This window comes from Cervus canadensis, chromosome 7 (genome assembly GCF_019320065.1).
Source record: "Cervus canadensis isolate Bull #8, Minnesota chromosome 7, ASM1932006v1, whole genome shotgun sequence".
Taxonomy (NCBI): domain Eukaryota; kingdom Metazoa; phylum Chordata; class Mammalia; order Artiodactyla; family Cervidae; genus Cervus; species Cervus canadensis.
In genome coordinates, this window is record NC_057392.1 from 20,454,265 (window position 1) to 20,477,015 (window position 22,751).

Consider the following 22,751-nt stretch of genomic DNA (forward strand, 5'->3'; position numbering starts at 1 on the left):
AAGAGTCTTCTCCAACAACACAATTTCAAAAGCATCAATTCTTCAGTGCTCAGCTTTCTTTATCGTCCAACTCTCACATCCATACGTGACTACTGGAAAAACCATAGTTTTGACTAGATGGACCTTTGTTGATAAAGTAATCTCTCTGCTTTTCAATATGCTGTCTAGGTTGGTCATAGCTTTTCTTCCAAGGAGCAAGTGTCTTTTAATTTCGTGGCTGCAGTCACCATCTGCCGTGATTTTGGAGCCCAAAAAAATAGTCTGTCACTGTTTCCATTGTTTCCCCATCTATTTGCCATGAAGTGATGGGACCGGATGCCATGATCTTAGTTTTCTGAATGTTGAGTTTTAAGGCAACTTTTTCACTCTCCTCTTTCACTTTCATCAAAAGGCTCTTTAGTTCTTCTTCACTTTCTGTCTTCAGGGTGGTGTCATCTGCATATCTGAGGTTATTGATATTTCTCCTAGCAATCTTGATTCCAGCTTGTGCTTCATCCAGCCTGGCATTTTGCTTGATATACTCTGCATATAGGGCTTCCCTTGTGGCTCAGCTGGTAAAGAATCTGCCTGCAATGCTGGAGACCTGGGTTTGATCCCTATGTTGGGAAGATTCCCTGGAGAAGGGAAAGGCTACCCACTCCAGTATTCTGGCCTGGAGAATTCCATGGACTGTATAGTCCATGGGGTCGCAAAGAGTCAGAAACGACTGCGTGACTTTCACTTTCGCTCACTCTACGTATAAGTTAAATAAGCAGGGTGACAGTATACAGCCTTGACGTACTCCTTTCAGTATTTGGAACCAATCTGTTGTTCCATGTCCAGTTCTAACTGTTGCTTCTTGACCTGCATCCAGATTTCTCAGGAGACAGGTCATGGTCTGGTATTCCCATCTCAGAATTTTCCAGTTTGTTGTGATCCACACAGTCAAAGGCTTTGGCATAGTCAATAAAGCAAAAGTAGATGTTTTTCTGTAAGTTGCTTGCTTTTTCCATGATCCAGCGGATGTTGGCAATTTGATCTCTGGTTCCTCTGCCTTTTCTAAATCCAACCTGAACATCTGGAAGTTCACGGTTCCCACACACTCGCAGTTGCTTTATAATTAGTGTCTAAAGGAGTTTACATAGACCTACTTAAAGGAAGGAAACCTGGATGCAGTGCTGGTCAATCAGACCCCCTTCCCAAATTTGGGGCATAGCTTCCCCAGAGATGGTCTTGCCCCACCTGCTGGTCTGGACCCCTGGGGGACCCGCCCAGGCTCCCTGCAGCCCCCTAGGAGAACTCCTCCTACACCCATCCTGGTCACCGAAAACCACTTGAGTGGGGTCTGGAAGACACATGGGTGTGACGGGCATTAGATTAGGTTCTGACACTGTAGAAATTCTTCACCAGGAAGTCCTGCTGTGTGGGCGGTGAGTCTCAACTGGAACTAGTGGGGAGTGATGGTGGGGGTGGTGAGGACCACCTTCTCTGCAGCCCCTTCTGTCTGCATAGCCTCGGGTCCCCCAGGGGCTGTGGCCAGTCCCTCCAGCTCCATCTCAGCCTGTGTCCCTGCAGCTGACACAGAACCCTGGGACCTGCTTTCTTATCTATCCCGGGAGGCGCCCGGCCTCATCCTCCCCACCCTGTCCCCTCACCCACAGGGTCCCTGCCTCTCCCCACCTTCTGGTTCTCTCCAGTGCTCCCGGCTCACACAGCAGCCCCCCCCCCCACCCCATTCCTTGCCAAATGCTATTTAAATTCTGAATTTTGTCCTCTGGCTAACTGTCATTTAATTTTCTCATCCTCTTGGCTTAAAGCCAAAGAGTATTCTTTCCAAATAAAAATGGTAAAGACCTTTTTTACCCCTCTCCCAAGATTCTTATGTAAATGCAGCGCAGCCTGCTGTTAGGAGAGAATATTCATAAGCCAGTTCTGTTATTGATTATTAACATCAAGCTTCTGGATCTAGATCACTTTTGGTTACAAAAGCCCCATGTATTCATTGTAGAATATTTGAAAACTACAGAGCAGTATCAAAAAGAAAAGAAAAGAACCAGACAGGAGAAACTGCTGCGAACATTTCAGGACCTCTCCTGCTGGTGTTTTCAGCAAGATGGAGAGAGACAGGATCATCTTCTTTAACATAATTTTTTCTTTTGATCATTGTCACTCAGCATGACAGAAGCAGCAGTGTTCAAAATCATGATCTTAATGGCTATATAATGTTCCATCCTAGAGACTTAGTTAAGATGCAGTCTTTTTGTTGTTTTGAGACGTTTAGCTTCATTCCATTTCTCAGCAGTAATAAACACAAAAGGAACACCTCCACTAGCTCTTTGCTTGTGAAGGGCCCGTGCAGGGCAGTGGTTTGGACCCAAGCCTGGGAAGTGACTAGAACACTGTCTAGCATTTCATAAATTTTTTTTTTTTTTTTTTTTTGCCACACAGCACAGCATGTGGGATCTTAGTTCCCGGACTAGGGATCAAACCCATGGCCCCAGCATTGGAAGTGTGGAGTCTTAATTACCAGACCACCAGGGATGTCCACATAAATGCTTTTATTATTATTAAAGTTTGCTGTTAGTTTTAGATTACAATTAAAACTTAGATTAAAATCGGTTTCTGGAAACAGGATTCTGGGTCAGAGGGCACACATGTGGCCATAGTTCTTCCCAGCAGGGCTACCTGGGCACACATTCCTCAAAGGGTGTCCCTCTCTCCACCCCCAGCCAGAGCTGGTGTCCTCACTTTATTCCGATAAGCCCTTGGGGAAACGTGAAGATTAGCGTGTAGTTGTAAGCGATGCCACGGTGGGATCTGCGTGCCCTTCGCCCTGTTCCCCCCAGTGTGACGTCCTGCAAAGTTACAGTCTGGGGTCATGGCCAGGATGTTACAGTGGGACAGTCCCCCGCCTTATTCAGACTTCCTCATTTTCTTGTGCTCATTTGAGGGCGTGTATGGAGTTGTACAATTTAATCACATGCGTAGGGTCTGGTATCCTCCAGCAGTCACGGCAGAAGACAGTCCAGCCCTTTCATGACCACACCCACCTCCTTCCTCCACCCCCACCCCTACCCCACCCCAGCGCTGTCTGTTCTCTGTAACTTTGTCATAGCAGAAATGTCATATGAGTGGAGCCATCCAGTATGTAAGCTTTGGGGGTTAACTTTCATTCACATAGCATACATCCCTTGGGATCCATCTCAGCTGTCTAAATCAGTAATTCATCCACAGTGCGGATGGACCAGAGTTTATTTAACATTCACCCGTTGAAGGGCATCTGGGTTGCTTCCACGTTTGGGCTCTCTATTCCTTTGTCGTTCTTGCCAGTGTGATGATTTTCCTTCCATTTCTTGGAGGCCAGTGTGGCTATTTTTAGAAGTCAGTACCCTCGTTTGGTTGGGTGGAGATTTCTGATGTCAATGGGACATGCATAATTCATCATCATCAAGTTACAAGAGTAAATACAGCTGTGGTGAAGTGTTAGATTTAAGATGCTGGGGGCTGAGATCCATAGTCCACGTGGATGGAGCAAGGAGGGGGCCAGAGTGAACGCCGCTGGAAGAACCTCCAGGTCCGATCAGCAGAGGAGGAAGCAGAGCTAGGAACCACCTGGAGCAGCAGAGCTCACCATGTGCCCTCGTGAAGGACAACCTGCCTTTCTCCCCTGCCTCCTTCAGGACCTCACATCCTGGTGTCTGCAGACCTCCCCACCCCAACCACTCTCTTCTTCAGCTGCAGCCATTTAAAATCACTTCAGGGGGGGGGAAAACTGCACAAGAATTATAATTAGGAAGATTTTGCTCAAGATTCGTTACTCCAAGTTCAAAGACGCTCTGTGAAATTTGTTGCTAAGGCAGTCGATAAAAAATTTCACATTCAGCGTGAGCGTCACAGCAAGACAATGAACGTAATGACATGTTTTACAACCAACCCCAAAAGCACAACTTACCTGACACAGATAATGTTTAATGACTTTGAAAGGGAAGTAATGCCATCCTGGTTTATGAGCCCTGTGAGATGTCTCTCTCAAGAAAAAAACTTTAGCCGGCCTTGCAGAGAGAATTCCCAGGGACGCACTACTCTCTCGGGAGGCCTCCAACCAGCCCTCATCCTGCCTGCCCAACATCCACACACTGAACTTTTCTTTTGTGATCGCGGTGGGTTTTGGCTTTCCCAGACTGCAAAACTCAGCCTAAACCTAAATTGCCACTTGGTTATCTTATTTGTCCAGGACTGGGAGCATTTCACAGCATGGAGCCACAAATGTCGAGTGAGAAACCCACAGCTTCCAGTGGTCACTGACTTTAAGCCAACCCAAACTAGAGTTTGACAAACCCAGCAAAAAATGTTCTCAGCAGCTGCAAGGAAGTGCCTCGGATAGAGTTAGGAAACCACTCTCAGGGCACCAAGATGTGGAAGGGCGAGCATCGCAGCCCCTGAGGGTGCTTAGAGGTTGTCTTGGCTGCCTCTCTGCTTTCTAGGTTGCTCTGCTCTCTTAACCACTGCCCCTCCCATGTTACTGCTCCCAGTTACTCAGAAGGGAAATAGTGTCCTTGGCAGCCACATTTGGGCTGAGTCGATGCTGAAATGGCCAGAGTAAATGGGGCAGGGACCATGACAAGTCATTTTCACCTGTGGAGCCCAAATGGAAGGATGCTACACCCGATCTTTGATGTGTTTGAACGCCCCAGCCACTGCCGCCAGGCTCGTTCTGTGCCTGCACTGCCGGGAGCCAGCCCTGGACTCCTCCATCCACCACCTTAAAGAGGGGGAAGCAAAAAGACAGAGGAGAGCAGGTCATGGACATTAATACCAGCATTTGGGGAAACTTTCTTTTAAGAAGTTCACCTGTGTGAATTCACATGGGGATTTCAAGTTGTGTGTGTCGGGGCCATAACCCTCAAGTGCATACTGCAAAAATCAGAGCCGACACTGGCAAAGACGGAACACAGCATCTTTTCGTAGCAGCCACGACTGTCATGGGGCTGGCCAGCCATGTACCACGATCACGGATGCACAGACGGGGGCAGGGAGTGGAATCAGAGCCCCAGGGGACAGAGCCTGAGCTTTGTAAAACCCTGCGTGTCACAGTCCAGGCAGTTTCCCCACAACAGAGTCCATTGCTGAACTGATGGGCTGGTCACCAGAGGTATCTCACCGCACCAGCCACTCCAAACTGGAAAATAGGACTGCTGCTGCTGCTGTTGAGTCACTCAGTCACGTCTGGCTCTTTGTGGCCCCATGGACTGTAGCCCACCAGGCTCTTGTGTTCATGGGATTCTCCAGGCAAGAATACTGGAGTGGGTTGCCATTCCCTTCTCTGGGAGATCTTCCTGATCCAGGGATCGAACCCACGTCTCCTGTGTCTCCTGCATTGACAGGCAGATTCTTTACCGCTGAGCCACCAGGGAAGCCCAAAAAATAGGACACTTTGGGCTTCATTCTGCACCCTTCAGATTCACACACACGCACACACACACACATGCAAACACAGCAGGTGAGCCAGATCACAGCCTGAATGGAGAGGCAGACTCAGGGGAGCCCTGGAAGCGTCCATGAGCCAAGGTGGGGAAGTGGATGCAGGGCCCTCTCAGGAGGTGGAAGACCCTCCCTGTTGGAACGGGTCCAGCACGCACGGGTGGGGCTGCCCCCGTCTGCGGGTGAACCTCAGGGCCTGTGCAGCTCCCTCTGAAGCCTAGAGTCCCACCGCTCCCCACTGCTGGGCAACCTGAGTCCTGGTTCCCGGCCACCCCATCAGAATCTGTTTCCACTCCGGATCATCTCAGCCACTCTGTATTCACACGGGTCCCCGCTCCTGTACAGTGTTCTAGTGCTGAAACACAGAGCCGTGTCTCCCGGCAAGAAGTCCTGGTTGGAACCTCTCCCGAGGAACGTGAAACCTCTCCCTTCTGGCTTGTTTGCAGGAAGACCACAGAATGCCCGCCAGGAGCCCTGCTGGGCAATGATCAAATCTCCATCCTCCTAACCTTGAAACCAGAAACTCGATTATCTAAGCTGCCTGGGGGCTTGGACACCATCCGTCCACCTGCTTTTTGACACATGGACAGCAGTGTCTGGCTGAAACACGGGAACTCGGGGGCCACTTTCTGCATCCTCCCCTCCATGAACCTCTGAAGAGGGTCTCCCAGGGTAGAGAGAGGAAAGCACAATAGGATCCCATCCCTGGAGGAGATCTCCAGACTCAGAATGAACAGGAAGTCACCCCCAAGCCTTTAGAAACTGCCGTCCTGCCTCTTTAACCCCGAGGCCACCTAGACGCGGATTGGCAGCGCTCTGACCATCTGTCACACAGTTTCCAGCCCCGGTTTCTAAATGTGTTGGTGGAGGTGCTGTTGGTACCAAGATCAGAACCGTGCTGGTGCCAAGTCAAGACTCTGGGCTCTCCTGCCCCTCCCCCCGCCCCCTGTGATCTGGCCTCCCTCCCTTCTGTTCTCCAGGGCCATTCCCGCAGTGATCTCGTGGGTGGCAGGTGTGGTCGTCCTGGGTCCCGTGACCCTGGGGCTCACCCCAATGGCCACCAGCTCCGAATTGCTTAGTAAAGTCAGAAAGATCCCCTGGAGGAGGAATTGGCAACCCACTCCAGTATTCTTGCCTGGAGAATCCCATGGACAGAGGAGCCTGGCAGGCTACAGTCTGGGGTCGCAAAGAGTCCCACACGACTGAGTGATTACACACACACACACACACACACACACACACAAAGAGCGTGTGTTTGGGTCACACGTGTGCACTGGACAGACGGAGGCCTGGGCCGTGGTCCTGGCTCCCTGACCACGTGCCGGCTGGGCCCGAGGGAGCCTTGTCCAGCTCTGCGCTGCTTCCCGTGGGGGCCCTTTGGAACGGGGCTTGGCAGGTGGTTGGCGCTCCCTGAGTGTCCGTTTCCTGACTCTGCAGGCAACTAGTGGGTTCCAGCACCAGAGTTCCCCGTGACCTTCACAGGTCCCACCTGAATACAAGGAACGATCAGCGTTCTGCAGACGAGAGGCCTTGGAGTTCTCGTTTTTTTCTCTTGTCTTGTGTTCACACTGCGGAGCTGCCAGTCAAACCCCGGGAAAGGGTTGGGGTGATCCGTCGTGCTTACTGATGAACGGCAGCCAGTTCTGCCTCTAGTTGGATGGCAATATAAAATCTTTATTCCTCTGTTAATCTTGCTGTCTCCGCATCTCACTTATAAGTTTCATTTCACCAACACTTTTCTTTTTTTTAACTGCTGTTTATTTCTGGATCGAGGATAAAGGATTTGCAGAATGATTCAGCGTGGGAACAGAGAGCCTTGTGCCCTCCTGACCAGGCTGCCTGGGGGATCTTCCCACGCCAACCACGCATTTGTGGGGCACGGGCTGCTTTCCCACGCCAGGAACAACCCATCTAGGCCAGAAGCTTCTCCTGGCACCTGGCAAAGAGCAGGGCTGCCTGGGCACATCCCACGTTAGATTCACATGATGCTGATGTTAAGGTTCATGTGATGTTCCACCCCTAGCTTCTCACATGTGTTGTCCCCACTAAAGGCTTCTCAACTATTAATAATAAGGTGAAAGCCTGATCAGACACACATGTAAAGTGGCCACACATCAAAGAATTTTACCCAAACGTCTTAGCTGAAGGAGGAAACTGGTAAGATGTCACAACTGGTTCAAAAGAGAAATCAAAGAACCAGGCATTTCTGTACAGTAGAGGCGTGCTGAAATGGATTTACAGATGGACACAGCATGGTTTTCCATTGCAATGGAAGACACTCAATGCAGTCTTTTCTGCTTATTCCTGATTTCCTTCTAGCCCCCCACCCCCCAGCCTGGTGTCAAAAATAATCTCTAAGCCTGTTCTGGACACAGGAGAAGGCTGGCCTCCCTCCCTGGGTTGAGCTGAATCAGTCACAAGGGGCAGCGAGAATGGCAATGTGCCCTGTGGGCCCTCCTGGACTTGTTTTGCTGGAAGGCTTCATAATTGGACTTTTTACAGCTTCTATTATTTGCTATCCCGAGGCTAGGAAACCATCACAAAAGACTCTCCTCTAGATTTCATCAGCGATGCTTATAAAGTTGGGCAAACTCACTTCTTATCGAGGCCCCCCGGATATTTCAGGCTCTGGGTCTGTCTTCCCACCTCCCTCCCTGGGGAGGGCCTGCTCAGCAGTGACTTCCTGGAGCCACGCTCCACTCCTGACCAGCATCTGGTCATGACCTGCAAGCCACCTCGCCCCTCTCTGGAGTCTTCGGGCAAATTGAATGTTCACAGACAAAGCTGACTTACCGTCCGCCCCCGCCCACCACTGCCCTTTACTGGTGTCTGGAGAAAACCTACAAAGTCAGTCTGTACCAGAAAGGTTCAAACGGGAAAGTCAGAAATGGCCCCTCGTCAGTGGTGGGATGGCCGGACTCCACCCCTCACCCCGCACGGGCGCAGCCCTGGAAGCCGAGGCGTGAACCAGGGGCCTGTGCGGGGCCCCTGGAGGTGTGCGGTCATGAGAACGCGGTGGATGAAGGCAAGACCCTGCCGTCAGTGGAGCTGGGAGGCCCTGTGGAGGAGCTGCGCCCAGTCCTGATGGCTGGGAGGAAGAGAGGGGAAGAGAGCCCCTCCCTGGGAAGCAGGGCCCTGGAAGCAAGGAGGGCAGGGAGGGGTGCCCGTGGACTAGAGCGAAGGCGGGCTGAGAGCTTGGCAAGGACACAGGCTCCAGGGACATACTCCAGAACCTCAGGAGCCCAGTGGGGTGGTGGACCTTCCTTCTACCATGGACACGCAGGGCAGCAAAGGCTTCTGCACAGACCAGCAGGCCTGAATGCTAGAAATGGAGGCAGGGTGCTGGGGCGGGAGCCTGCAGGGCCAATGCAAGAGGGCTGCGGGGGTCCTGGTGGAGCTGCACTGAGCCAGGACGGTGGGCACCGGGTGGACGTGCCCATCACTGGCCCCGTCACTGGGGAGTGCAGACACCGCCTGGGGTGGGGCTGGAGTGGGCAGCCTGGACTGGGGTGCTGGCTTTGTCTCAGCGTTGCCAGGCCAGTGGCACACAGGAGCTGTGGTAGTCAGGGAACGGCCACATTTGTGGGGAAAATATCTACTTGCTCTATTTCACTGTTTCCAATTTAAAAATGATGCAGACTGATCTGGCTGGAAAAAAAAAAAAACGGTGCTCTGGGCACTGAGAAATCCCCACTCTGTTCAGCGTGGCCTGCCCATGTTCAGACTCCTGCTGGTGAGCAGAGGGGCCTTACCAGGGAGAACTTGAAGGAAAACAGCTATTGTGATGAAAACAGGAGCCTTGGCGGGGACTGTCCGTGCACCGTCCAGCCTTGGAGAACAACCGCGGACTGTACTTGAAGCCCCCTCTCCCAGGAAGCGATTCTGGAGCCCACACTCACAGTTGAGACCCCTCAGACAAAAGGTGCCGGTGTGAATGTGTTTCTCTTCTGTCCAGCGGGGACACCCAGGCTGGGTGCTGAATTGCATTGCATGAAATTTGTTCCCTGTGTGGACCCATGGTTCTAACCACATCCTTTCTCACTGTGATCCCCTGTCTGATTTAGTCCTGCAGCCCCAGTCCCCAAATCCTAAAAGGCAATCTTTTATTTTTAAGCTAATGTCCTTAAAATTGTTTTTTCACATAATGGCCCCAGAGGTCGTTGGAGCTTCCCGCACCCACCCTGCAAGATGGGGTATCATTAAGCCGAGGTTGTGGGCGGTACATCAAACATCACCAGCGGGGAACAGGGCAGCATGTCACATGCAAGTGTGTTTACCTGGGTGACAGAATTGTTTCTCACAACTCTGCAGCGAACAAGAGAGTCATGTTTTTCTCGGCTTGTATAAGTCAACTCAATGAGATGTGCAGGTAGCATTCCAGAGCCCACGGTGATTTTGGTTTTTTCTTTGTAAAATTAACCTGCAGGTCGGGAGCAGAGAGAAGCCCCTGGAATCTGACATCACCGTGGAAACCAGCTGCCCCACTCCTGCCCGCCCCTCACAGCCGTGTGCTTCTGTTTTGCAGGTGGTCTTTAGCAAGTATTGCAACTCCAGTGATATTATGGACCTGTTCTGCATCGCTACCGGCCTGCCTCGGTGAGTGACTCAGAGTCACCCCACCAGTGGGTTGCCTTTAAATTCACCTGGAGGGGCAGGTACCTGGGAGGCTGAGTGGCCGAGTCTAGGGGATGGGAGGCCTGGAAGGGTTGATGGACTCATCTTGCACCCTGCGCATGGGACCTTTCAAATCAATGGATGAGTCCCTGGAGGTTTCAGCCAGCGCTGTCGGCTGCCCAGCAACAACCATAGCTGTGTTAGTGGAGTGAACTATTGGGCGAGGTTAGGCAGAAACTGCTGTTTTAAAAGTTTCTTTTTTTTCTTTCTTTCATTTATTCCTTTGTTTTGGGAGAAAGGATAAAGAAGGGTGGTAGTGTTTAGGCTGTAGTCCCCCAGCACCAAATGACCCAGGGATCCAGTTCAATGTTTAAGAAAAAAGTGATGTCAGAAGTAAGTTGAAAAGACCAGAAACCTACCCTCGAGAACCACAATCAGCAGTTTGTTCTAGCAAGTGAATTTTCTGTCCTAACTTCCTGACTATAGAGAGTAATCAGGAATAACTTTGGCCTGCAGTTAACTTTAAAGTTATGACCCAGGTCAAGGAGGGTGAGAAGGAAGGACAGTCAGGACCTTTCAGAGTCAGGTGGGAAAAGGAGAGTCAGGCAATAGGTTACATGCCTGAAATTAACAGTAAGTGGCAGCTTGGAGCAGCAAGAAATGGCCCACAGTTTGGGGCATCTTTTGATAAACAGTGTGCTAAGAAATAAATCTTTATTCCTTTTTAAAACAACCCTGGGATTCAGGTGTCACTGCCACGGCACAGATTTTAAAACCAGTTAAGTCTTGTGATTAAGGCAACACCTTGGGTGAGAGCCCCCCCCCACCCCAAGATGGAGGTTAGAGGAAGATTCAACTTATCCTCTTAAAACTGTTTAGTAGGAGAGCTTTTTGCCTGTTTAGATGGACTCCCCCAGGAAATGAAAGGGAAAAGCAAACCCTGAATTCATCACCGGCTGATATAAATGTTCATTTCTACTTTATCACAGTTTTATTGAGCCTCCCAACTCAACAAATTAGACTGTCTCCAATTCCCATTTCAAATGACTTACACATCTGCCAAGCACTTAGAACTGCACGCACAACCCTTAGCTTTGTTACCAAGCTGAGGGCCAGAGTCTTGGGGCCGACCACTCAGAGCCCCTTGGGCAGGACCTCCGGGTGCTCAGGTTCCTGCCTCAAGGGAAGCCCAGATTCAAGTGTGCACCCAGGAGACAACATCGGGGTGAAGACACGACTTCTCCTGTCTTCCAGGAACACCACCATTTCCCTCCTGACCACGGATGACGCCATGGTCTCCATCGACCCCACCATGCCCGCCAATTCAGAACGGTAAGTGGCTGGCAGGCTTCATCAGCTCTTTCTCGCCATGTCTGACAGCTCTCTGCAGGCACGGCTGGGTCTCCAGGCTTGTGTTCTTAATGTATGGATGCAGGGAAATCCGCTTTTAAACCAAAGATGGGAGAGTCTGGGTAGGAGGCTGCCTGTTACTGTGCATACCTTGTCACTTTCCAGGAAAGTGGCAGCTCTAAGCGTGGCCAGAGACCTTGCCGAGGGTCCGCAGGAGCCCTCTGAGGGGGTAGTTACAGATGGGGAAGCCGAGGACTAAGTGACTAAGAGCCGGCCCCTGTCCATCAGAGCAGGAGAGTCCCTGACCAGAGCCCCTGGGGACATTGGGCGTTGACCCCGGAGTTGTCAAGTGCTGCCCACCGGCTACTCTGCCCAGTGCGGGGAGGAAGCCTGGGGCCTGGAGGAACGGAACCAGGAGAGGCCAGAGAGGGAGAGGCTCAGGCAGGAAACACATCTGTGAACATCAGTAGAACAGCCCGGCCTCTGTGGCCAGAGGGAAGACGAGGATTGAGCAGAGCCTCCCACTTGCGCCTAGCCCTCTGCCCAGCGGCCGGAGTCCCCGGCGGTCCCCACTTTATATTTGCAGTAAGGCCAGGCAGAATCCAAACCATGTTCCATGTGAAGCTGTGAGCAGGAGCGAGAACGGGCATGGGGTACCCCTGGGGACCCCTGCCTGTTGCTCCTGCTGCCCACTGCATCCCCCTCTGAGCGATACGGGTCAACCCAGCCATCCGAATGGACTGACACAGCTGCTCTAGCCTGCAGGAGGGGGTGTGCCCAGGCAGACCCTCTCATGTCCCAGCCACCGGAGGGCCCCTGGCTGCCTGATGGCAGTCTGGAAATACTTAGGTTCCGGGGATGTGGTCCCTAGGACCTCCGATGTGAGCGCCCTGAAGTTTCCCCCGACCCAGGGTGCGTGCACATCCGAGCTGAGCAAACGGGGATGGGCACTTGCTCTTCCTCTGTGCCTGGACACCACTCGTCATATATCACTCTGGCCTGGGTGCAGGGGGCCCAGTTGCCGGCAAGGACTGCCAGTGAGAACTGCCAGGCTTTGGTGCAGAAAGCCAAGGCAGTAACAAACCCCAGGAGGTACAAAGTTCTGGAACGTTCGAACAACCTCACCTGTCCTTTGAGCTCAGTGGTGGGCGGCCGGTACTGTCCTGCCCCGAACACTGGGTGCTTCTGCCAGGCCTCCCCTCCCCCTCCTCTGTGTCCATCAGTCTCCTGAATTTTTAATTTCATCATCAGGAGTTTCTGCTCCCACGTGCTCTGGCACTGATTACGCTCTGATTATCGGCTCCGGGCTCCCCGGAAGGAAGAATGCTAATTGAATCCCCAAAGACTCCAAGAACATTGTTGTAAATTGCAGCACCAGCTCCAGCCTGACCCAGATCTGTATTCATGAGGAAAGGCACGAGTGACCTGTCACCCCCGACGTCCACAAGATAAAATGATGTCATCAGAGGGGAAGTGTCCTGTCCGTGCGATCTGCTCTCTGATGGAGCAAAGCTGCACGTTTCCTGAATTAGTTAAAGCAGTTTGTAGGTTGTCTATTCTGTTTTGTCACTTCATCATATCTCGTTTGGCACTTTATTTTGTGCCAGCCCTTGTCAATAGGGTACAGTTTTGTTCCCCAGAAAATGCTGGGGGAAGTCTAATGTTTTGGCTGCCACAGCGGGGACAGGTGTCTAGCGCCCAGAAGGCAGAGACCAGGGCTGCTGCTCCGTGTCCCCAAGTCCAGGGCCAGCCCCACCCCCCACCCCAGACTCACCTGCCCGAAGGTCAATAGCGCAGAGGCTGGGAACTGGTATTTTTGGTCCCCACAGCTTTCTCTTTGCAGACCTACATGTTGCCCCCAGGCCACCAGCCTCATGTGCATCCCCAGGAGCTGGTTGAAGCAGAGCCCCTTCCCTCCTGCTCCCTAACCCTTCTATCTGGTTCCCTAGGTCTGGGGTGGGGCTCCAGAACTGGCATTTCCGCAGGTTCCCAGGTGGTGGTGATATTGGCTGGGACCCCCTTGATCACTGTTCTGACCACTGAGCATCTCTGTCTACTACCTTCACCCACTCCCTGCATTTGGGGTTGTAGACCTTTTCCATTGTTGGAGTTTCCCCCTCCAGCTTCCCCCAGTCTGTGTTTGTTTTCTTGCTGTCAGCCCTGAAGAGGCTGTATTCCCAAGGTTCCACACCCGAGCCCCCATCCAGGCCTCCCATTTGCTCCTTTGCCTCCTGCTCTCCAGTCCCACGGTTCCGGCTGCCACTGGGCTGTCCTGCCCATTTTATATATGCATAGTGTGATCTAGCCCAACAGAACAGTGACCGTCATCCCTGCCTAAAGGTTTAAACCACCAGGGATCTTCAAAAAGGCACTGATCACCAGTCCCCCACTAGGACCTAGTAAATTCAGGTTTGTGAGGGATTTATTTTTAAAGCTCACCAGGTGATTCCAGGGCTTCCCCAGTGGCCCAGTGGTCAAGAACCCACCTACAGTGCAGGAGGCCCAGGTTCGATCCCTGGGTCGGGAAGACGTTCTGGAGAAGGAAAGTGTGGAAAACCTAAGAAACTACTCTTGACCCCAGGAGGGGGCCTAGCCCAAACAGTGACCAGAAGGTCATGTCCCCCAGACACAGGGTTTCCCTTTTTGGAAAGTGCTGGGTGAGTTTTGCCTGTTCCCAAAACAGTCCCATCAGGCTGTGTCCCTGCAGCCCCTCGGCCTTGCCAGCCTGGTCAGCGCCTGTCCACCCCCCCGCCCCCACCCCCCAGCCTCAGACTCGGGAACCACCTGGCAAGAGGGGCTCCCTGGGGGCACCAGAGGGTCCACCTCACCTGCCTTCTGCCCAGTTCGTGCTCTCATGGGGCGTTTTCACAGCCTTTTCTCCAAATTCCAAGGACTCTTGATGGTGATCAGCTGGATACCAATCAGAAACCAGGGTCCCAGTTGCCCCGTCTCTTATACTGATCTTTTCAGCTCGTTTCAAGCCAAATTGCATGACCTTCTGACTCTCTCGTCATAATACTTCTTGCCTTAATGATCAGCCAATGTTTCAGACCAGCAATTTAAATAACCTGGCACATATTCACCTAAGTCAGAGGGGCTCTTATCAAATAGTGGGCTGAGTGGCTTCCTCTTTCTTTTGGAAATGATAAGAAAGCTGATTGCTAACCTCCCGATTCCTGAAAACCAGCAAACGCAAGTAGACACGTCCCAACTTTGCTCAGATCTTTCTCAAAGGAACTGAGCGTCTGGTTCTGGCTGGACCGGGGGCATTGTGAATCCCATGGTGTCCCATTGACAGGCATGTTGACTCCTGAGAACACCTTCTGTTTCTGCCACTAATGCTTCAAGACCCTCATCAAAGGAGAGAAATGGGCACTTAAATAGATCAGGGAAAGATGGGGCTCAGGGCAGGGCATGTGGAGAGAGGGAAGAGCCAGGAGGGCACAGCACACGTGTGACACAATCGCTCCTTTAGTTCCAATCTTAGCCAAGCTGTGATAACGTGAAGTGTCCACTGCATGAAATGGCTGAGCGCTTGCATGGGTGGCATACGTGACCACGTGTGCCAGCTGGGAAAATGCCCCCTGGATTCCATCCTGGCTCCCACTAAACATGTTTGAAAAGACATAGTTACATTTCAGAAAAAGACAAATGCAAGTTCAAGGCAAGTGGAAAGTGGTTTATGTTGATCCTGTTGTTGAGGAAGAAATAATGAAGCTGCAACTCATTTTCGAGCCAAGGCAGGAGTTTATTCTGTCATGAAAGCACCATGACTGGTTCTGAGAACATTCCTGCCATTGAGAATCAAGAGGATTAAGGATGGAGGGGCCAAGTGTCATTTTGCAGGGCCCAGCCGTGGTCAGCGTGTGCTGGGATGCACGGCTCTGCCTCTCCCCCTCACCCACCTCCCTCACCTACTCTGCTGGGTCACCACCACCTCCGGCACCCGCATCAGGCCTGTGGGGAGGAGAAGAGGAGAGACAGTCTTGTGGCGGCAGAGGAGGGGGAGAAAAGAGAAACGGGGATGGGGGGAGGGAGGGGAAGGGCCAGGCTCGCTCTCTCCTCACTGCCCCAGCGTCAGTGCTTATGGGGGAGGGGGTGCGGAGGGAGGAGGAGAGGGGGATGGTGACGGTCACCTCGTCGTGGCTCTCCACCCCCTCACTTGCTTACCCAGACCCCAGCCCCTCACTCCTCTCCTGGGTCGGGCCAACACACAGCCCGGAGCATGCCACAGCTGGTTCACAGTCAGCTCCACGCACACTGGGTGGGTTTCAGCGAGGCCCCGCCTCCCGGAGCTCCGTCTCCCAGAGCCTGCAAGCTGAGGAGGCTGACGCCTGCTAGGGTGGGGGGAGCCAGGGAAGATGGAGTCACCCTGCCCAGCCTGTCGGTGTGAGGACCAGGACTGCTGGTGGTACTACCTCCCCGCCACGAGCTCAGCAGGTGGGACCACACTTCACACTGCATGGGTTCTGAGGAGGGTGCTCTGTGATCTGCCAGGACCCAAATACCATCACTGTGAAGCCTCTATAGTGAAGGGACCCACATCCCAAATAACCAACTTCCAGGGGTCTTAGGAAGAGGCCCTTTCTGTAGGCAAGGTGCTTCCATGAGGAGGTCTGGGGGCCTTGCCCCTCCACATGCTTTTCCAGGAGGAAGCCCTCATGGGGAGGCCAGGATTTGAGACCCTCATGGAGTTGTCTGTCCATCAGCCATAATGCCACACAGCTGTTATTTTTATACTTTATCGGCATTTTAAATTGCAGACAATTTTTCTCTGTGGCCTGGAAACCATTAAACCACAGGTATGACCCCAATTAACGCTGGTGGCAAAGGACCCACCTGCCAGTGCAGGTTAAACGTAAGAGATGCGGGTTCGATCCCTGGGTCACAAAGATCCCCTGGAGGAGGGCACAGCAACCCACTTCAGTATTCCTGCCTGGAGAATCTCATGGACAGAGGAGCCTGGTGGGCTGCAGTCCGTGGGGTCACACAGAGTCAGACATGACTGAAGTGACTTAGCTCACTCACAGGTTCGGTGTTTGATATGCATCCTCCCAGTCTCTGAGCTTTCTTCCTCCATTGCTTAGCTGGCTGGCTGTCTATGACCCTTTCTCTTGCTACATCTCGCTAATGAAATGTCGTGGGCATCCCTCCACATCGGTACTTGCACACTGTCTCCATCTTTTTAACAACCTCGTGACCTTCCACAGTTCAGCGGATGCATCATCCACCCCCAGTGGAGAGGGGCCCGAGTATTTCTTAGCCATTCAAAAGGCAGCAGCCACGTCCTTTCAAGGTGTATTTGACCATGGAACATTGGGTCCTTGAGGGCAAAGCCTTTTTGTCTGGTTCACTCTTATGTCACCAGAACCCAACCACACTGAGCACTCCATGAAAAATGTGCTGAATGAATGAACAAGTGGCATATGAAGATACCCCGGTAAGGTAGGGGTGCCCAAACTCCAGCATCTAATACGTGATGATCTGAGGTGGAGCAGATGTAATAATACTAGAAGTAAAGTGCACAATAAATATAATGCACTTGAATCATCCCAAAGTCACCCCAGTCCGTGGAAAACTGTCTTCCATGAAACCAGTCCCTGGTGCCAAAAAGGTTGGGGGCCGCTGCCATAAGAGAGAATCAAAAGAGTTAATACTTTCGTTCCTAGGTTCGCGTGATGGGACAGTGGATTTTAAATTTGACTCCATGCAGCTCGGTTGCTCTCCCCAGGGTGTTGGCAGTCCATACTCCCGCCAGCAGTACCCATCGGAGTCTGATTCCCTATGCCTTTATAGCTCTCTTGTCATCAGGTTCTAGAATTTTGCTAAACCGTTGGGTAAAAAAAATAGCCTCTTTGTTGAGGTGCCTCTCTTTATGTTTGCTAACTGTTGTCAACCATTGCCTGTTCCTATTCTTTGCCTGTTTCCCATTGACTTAATCATCTCTCCAAAGCTGGAGGTCCTTGTATGTCAGGGACCGTGACCTTCAATCTGGTGACATCACCAGTATCTGCTCCCCGCCCCCGTGGGTCTCTTGATCACTGGTGGTGACATCACCAAGGTGCCAACCCATTTTCGCCTGAGTTATTGACACCGATCCTCCCTTGTGCACATGGGGGATGCCGTCACCAGGAGTTCAAACCAAGCCAAAGTAGGAGAGCATCCTGCATCAGCCAGGTGTCAAGGCAGACCAAGGCAACTCTGCCATCCCAGCTGCATTCAACATGCTTGTTTTATTAACTAAATATGAACATGACAGAGGGGGTCCATCATTTAAATAATATATTTTAAGTGTTGAGAATTTCTCTGAATGAGGAAGCTCAGAACCACCAAAGAAGCTCATTTTTTTTAAAAGACCTAATTCGCTGGTGAATTCTAATTCAGCCCAAGTGCTTATCTCTTGGGCCAGATGTGTGTGGACGTCTTTGACGGCGTCTTACAGTGGAACTGCCTTCTCTCTTGCAGAACTCCCTACAAAGTGAGACCCGTGGCCATCAAGCAACTCTCTGGTAAGGCCTTGCTATCATTTTTTAAATTAAAAAAGTGTTGGAAGCTGTAGACTGCTCCTGGATTGAATATGTATGAGTTAAGCATTGAATTGAAGCCCGGTGCTGTTACAGAATGTAAAGTCACATACTGCTGTTAAGGCAGCCATGCTGTGTCCTCCACGACCCCCCAGGTGCCCAGCCCCCTGTCCTGACAACCTAGCAGATGCTGGGTGACGCCCCACTCCTGTCTCCATGGGCCCAGTACCTGTGTAGCCTATTCAGACTGTAACGCGAGAAGTCCAGCCCTCAGGATGCCTCATACGCTCAGTGGTGTTGGTTTGCTAAAGTCCCATTGCCTTCTGGATCTTGGATCACTCCTATTTATGCATGACATGCATAATCATATGCTTCTATTTAAGTGTGTATTTTGATAAGGCTTTGAAAGTTTTATCCATCCTTGTTAACTGTCAAGACCAGAAACGTTTTCATCACCTAAAAATGTTCTTTTGTGCCTCTTCCTGCTTAACCCCGGTCCCTCTGTTAAGGGTCTGTGTCAACCACACCCTCTCTCTGAAGCAACAGGTTAGATGTGTCTTTTTGAGACTTTCATAGAGAAGAAATTACATAAAATGTACCCTTTTTTGACCCAATGTTGTTTTTGAGACTCCTGGGTGTGTTGTATCATTCTTTCCTTTTTATTGGTGAGTACCATTCCAGGTGTGGCTGGTTCAAAGTTTGTTTACCCATTCACCTGTTGAAGGACATCTGGGTTATTTCAGGTTGGGAGCTTTTATAAATAAGGCAGCTATGAGTATCCAAGAACAAGCATTAACAGGGACATAACATTTTTATTTCCCTTGGACTCAGTGGGATTGAGTGGATTGCTGGGTCATATGGTTTAGTACATGTTTCATTTTATAAAAAAAAAAAATACTTCCACGCAGTTCCTTTCCTTCTAATGATCCAGATCTAATGTGCTCTCCTTCCACTAGCTACTGAAGGAAGAAGCTTGGCTCATTGATTTTAGATCTTTCTTTTTTTATATAATAACATAAAGCTAGAGATTTCCCTCAGAGCATACTTTAGCTGTATCTCACAAATTTTGATGTGTTGTGTTTTCATTTTTATTCAGCTTAAAATATTTTCTAATTTAGTTCTTTTTCTGATCCATATGTTATTTAGAAGTTCTTTTTATTTATTTATTTAGAAGTATTTTATTTATTTACATTATTTTATTTATTTAGAAGTATATTATTTAATTTTCAAATATCTGGGTATTTTCCACTCATCTTTCTGGTACTGATTTCTGTCTTTTTTTTTTTTTTAATATATCTTTGGCTGTGCTGGGTCTTCGTTGCTGTGTGAGGGCTGTTCTCTAATTGCAGCATGGACTTCTCATTGCATGTGGCTTCTCTTGTTGCAGAGCAGAGGCTCTAGGTGCACGGTCTTCGGTAGTTGCAGCTTGCAGACTTTGTTGTCCTGTGGCATGTTGAATCCTCCTGGACCAGTGATGGAACTCATTGCCCCTGCATTGGCAGACAGATTCTTAACCACTAGACCACCAGGAAAGCCCCTGATATTGATTTCTGTTCAATCCTTTGTGACCATATAGCTTCAGTCTTTTTTGATTTACTGAGATACTGGTGTATCTTGGGACTTCTCTGTAGCTCAGATGGTGAAGATTCTGCCTGCAAAGCAGGAGACCTGGGTTTGATCCCTGGGTTGGGAAGATCCTCTGGAGAAGGGAATGGCAGCCCATCCAGTATTCTTGCCTGGAGAATCCCAAGGACAGAGAAGCCTGACGGGCTATAGTCCATGGGGTCACAAGGAGTCACACACGACTGAGCAACTCACACCACCACCCACGGTGCATCTTGGTGGCTGTTTCACATACAGTTAAAAAAGAATGTGTACTGTTGTTACTGGGTGAAAGATTCTATAAATGTCAGTTAGTTCAAGTTGGTTGTATCTTTACTTATTTTTTGTCTACTTGTTCTGTCCATACTGAAGGATAAGAATTGCAGTATCCAACCCTGTTGTGGATATGTTGTTTCATTTCTTAGTTCTCTTGGGTTTTGCTTCATGCTTCTTCTATTTCTCTTACTGGGTTCATCCTTGGGATTTTTGTGTCTTCTTGATGAATCAACCCCTTCATTCTTATAAAAATGTGTCCTTTATCTTTGGTGCTTTTCGGTGAAGTCTTCTTTACCTCTTGTTACTATAACCACTCTAGCTTTCCTTTACTCAGTGCTCCTAGTTATATCCCATTCCCTCTTTTTCACTTTTAACATGTTTATGTTTGAAGTGGATTTCTTATTAGTTCTGGCAATTTCAGCCTTTTGGTTAAGTTTTTAAGCCATTTACATTAAATGTAATTATCCATATGCTGCTGCTAAGTCACTTCAGTCGTGTCCGACTGTGTGCGACCCCATAGACGGCAGCCCACCAGGCTCCACCGTCCCTGGGATTCTCCAGGCAAGAACACTGGAGTGGGTTGCCATTTCCTTCTCCAGCGAATGAAAGTGAAAAGTGAAAGTGAAGTCACTCAGATGTGTCCGACTCTTATCGACCTCAAGGACTGCAGCCTACCCGGCTCCTCTGTCCATGGGATTTTCCAGGCAAGAGTACTGGAGTGGGGTGCCATTGCCTTCTCCAATTATCCATATAGTTGGGTTTAAATCTACTTTCTTGTTATTTATTTTCTATTTGTCTCATTTTTCTTTTTTGGTATTTTCCTCTCTTTCTACACTTTTTGATGCTGAACATTTCTTAATTCCATTTTTTTCCTCCACTCTTTACTTATGAGCTGTACTTCTTTGTTTTATCTCTTTGTGGCTGTTCTTGGTGTTCAATATGTAGCATCAGCTCATCACAGTCTGCCTTTAATTCTATTACTCCAATCCACAAGAATACAAGGTTCTCAAAACAGTGAGCTTCCATTTCTCCTGCCTCATTCTTTGTGCATTATGTCATAGTTTTTACTCCTACACATGTTCTAAACCCCATAATACATGGTTATCATTTTTTGCTTTCAATAGTCAATTATATTTTCTTTCATGTCTTTGTATAACCATGTTTGCATTTTTTTGTTTTGTTGTGGGTCATCTGGATTTTGTTTTCTTCCATTAGAGAGCATGGGCTTTGTCATGGCAGATAATTGAGTTACTTACAAGTGGATTTGATGCCTTTGAGACTTGTTTTTTGGCTTTGCTAGGTCAGTTCTGGAGAACGCCTACTCCAGAGAGAGTTCCATCTGGTGGTTGAGGCGCCATCCCTATGGAGTCCCCACTGACCTCCTCTGACCACCACGCATTCTACATTCCAGCTCCTTGGAGCTCAGATATTTGGAGATGAGGTTGGGGACACTGGGTGCAGGTCATGGGGGCCTTGGAGGCCCGTGAGGAGTTGCTGCCCTGATTCCTGTGTGGGGAGGGCAGCAGAGGTGGTGAGGAGTGACCAGACTCTGACATGTTCTGAGGGAAGAGTCATGCTTCTCTCTTGGATGGGTGGAAGTGGGATGTAAAAGAACAAATTGTCAGAGAAGCCTTGAGTTCTGGCCTGAGCCACGGAGAGGGTGGCATTGCGGTGCTGCAGAAGACTCCTGAGAGTCCCTTGGACAGCAAGGAGATCAAACCAGTGAATTCTAAAGGAAACCAACCCTGAATATTCATTGGAAAGATTGATGCTGAAGCAGAAGGTCAACTACTCTGGCCACCAGATGCGAAGAGTCGACTCACTGGAAAAGACCCTGATGCTGGGAAAGATTGAGGGCAAGAGGAGAAGAGGGTGGCAGAGGATGAGATGGTTGGATAGTATCACTGACTCAATGAACATGAGTTTGAGCAAACTCCAGGAGCTAGTGAAGGACAGGGAAGCCTGGCGTGCTGCAGTCCGTGGGGTTCACAAAGAACTGGATACGACTTAGCAACTGAACAATTCAACAGCATGAAGAGGGTGGAACGTCAGCCCTGTGAGAGTGTGAGCTGGGGGTCAGTCTGGGTAGGGGGAACATGGTTTAACCTCTTGGACATCAGTAGCTGGTAGATGTGTCTAGAGGAACTGTCACATCTGAGCTACATGTGGTGGCATGGCACTGGACCTTCAGCGTGGGTGGTGTTCTGCAGCCATGGACCTAATGAGCTCCCTTGGGAGGAAAGGACTGAGCACTGAGCTCATTGAGCACTCAGCCCCCACCCTGGGGACTGGGTTCCCTGGGAAGGACGCTCGCGACTTGACACCATCAGAAGAGCGGCCTTATTAAGAAAAAAGAGGACAAAAAAAACAAGAGAAGGTGGATGAGATAGGGATGGGCTTCAGGAAAGGAAGACCAGGGGCCTGGCAGTGTGATCAGGTATTTGCAGGATTGTCTCTAGGGGAAGAAGGCAGAAGGATTTCTGTGTGACTCTCTGCCCTTTGGAGCTTGCTTGTGGGAGTTTTGACTCTGTGCAAACAGCCTCCACCTCCCATCCAGTACCACCCAAACTGGCTGCCCACGGCCTCCAGCCTTCACCCTGGCTCAGTGACCGATCCTGGCCACATAGCCCTAAGTCAGGACCTGTCAGGAGCCTCACTTGCCCTTTAGTCATCAGGCCACATACACAACGGCGGGAAAAAGAACCTCAGGAGAAGACGCGGGAGCCTTGTACCCAGACTCACAGGCAGCTGCCGGGCCTCTGGGCCTGCCCTGTCCAGAGATCCCTGCCATCTTTGCTGAGTCACACATTTTCATAAATGCTCCTGACAGTTCTGGTGGGGCGGGCAGTGCAGAAATGCCCCCCCAAGTCTTGCTGCCCTGTGATCCATGGAATTCTCCAGGCAAGAATCCTGGGGTGCACAGCC

General features: G+C 50.4%; 1 protein-coding gene across 2 annotated transcripts in view; it reads left to right on the forward strand.

Moving 5' to 3' along the window:
- The window catches only part of PDE9A (phosphodiesterase 9A), a 105,621-nt gene that overhangs the window by 20,568 nt on the left and 62,302 nt on the right, over positions 1-22,751 (forward strand). For both annotated transcript variants that reach the window (XM_043474492.1, XM_043474493.1), the window contains exons 2-4: positions 9,986-10,056; positions 11,329-11,406; positions 17,890-17,933. In XM_043474492.1, coding sequence (XP_043330427.1) covers positions 9,986-10,056; positions 11,329-11,406; positions 17,890-17,933 — 193 coding nt within the window. The remainder of the gene's footprint in view (positions 1-9,985; positions 10,057-11,328; positions 11,407-17,889; positions 17,934-22,751) is intronic.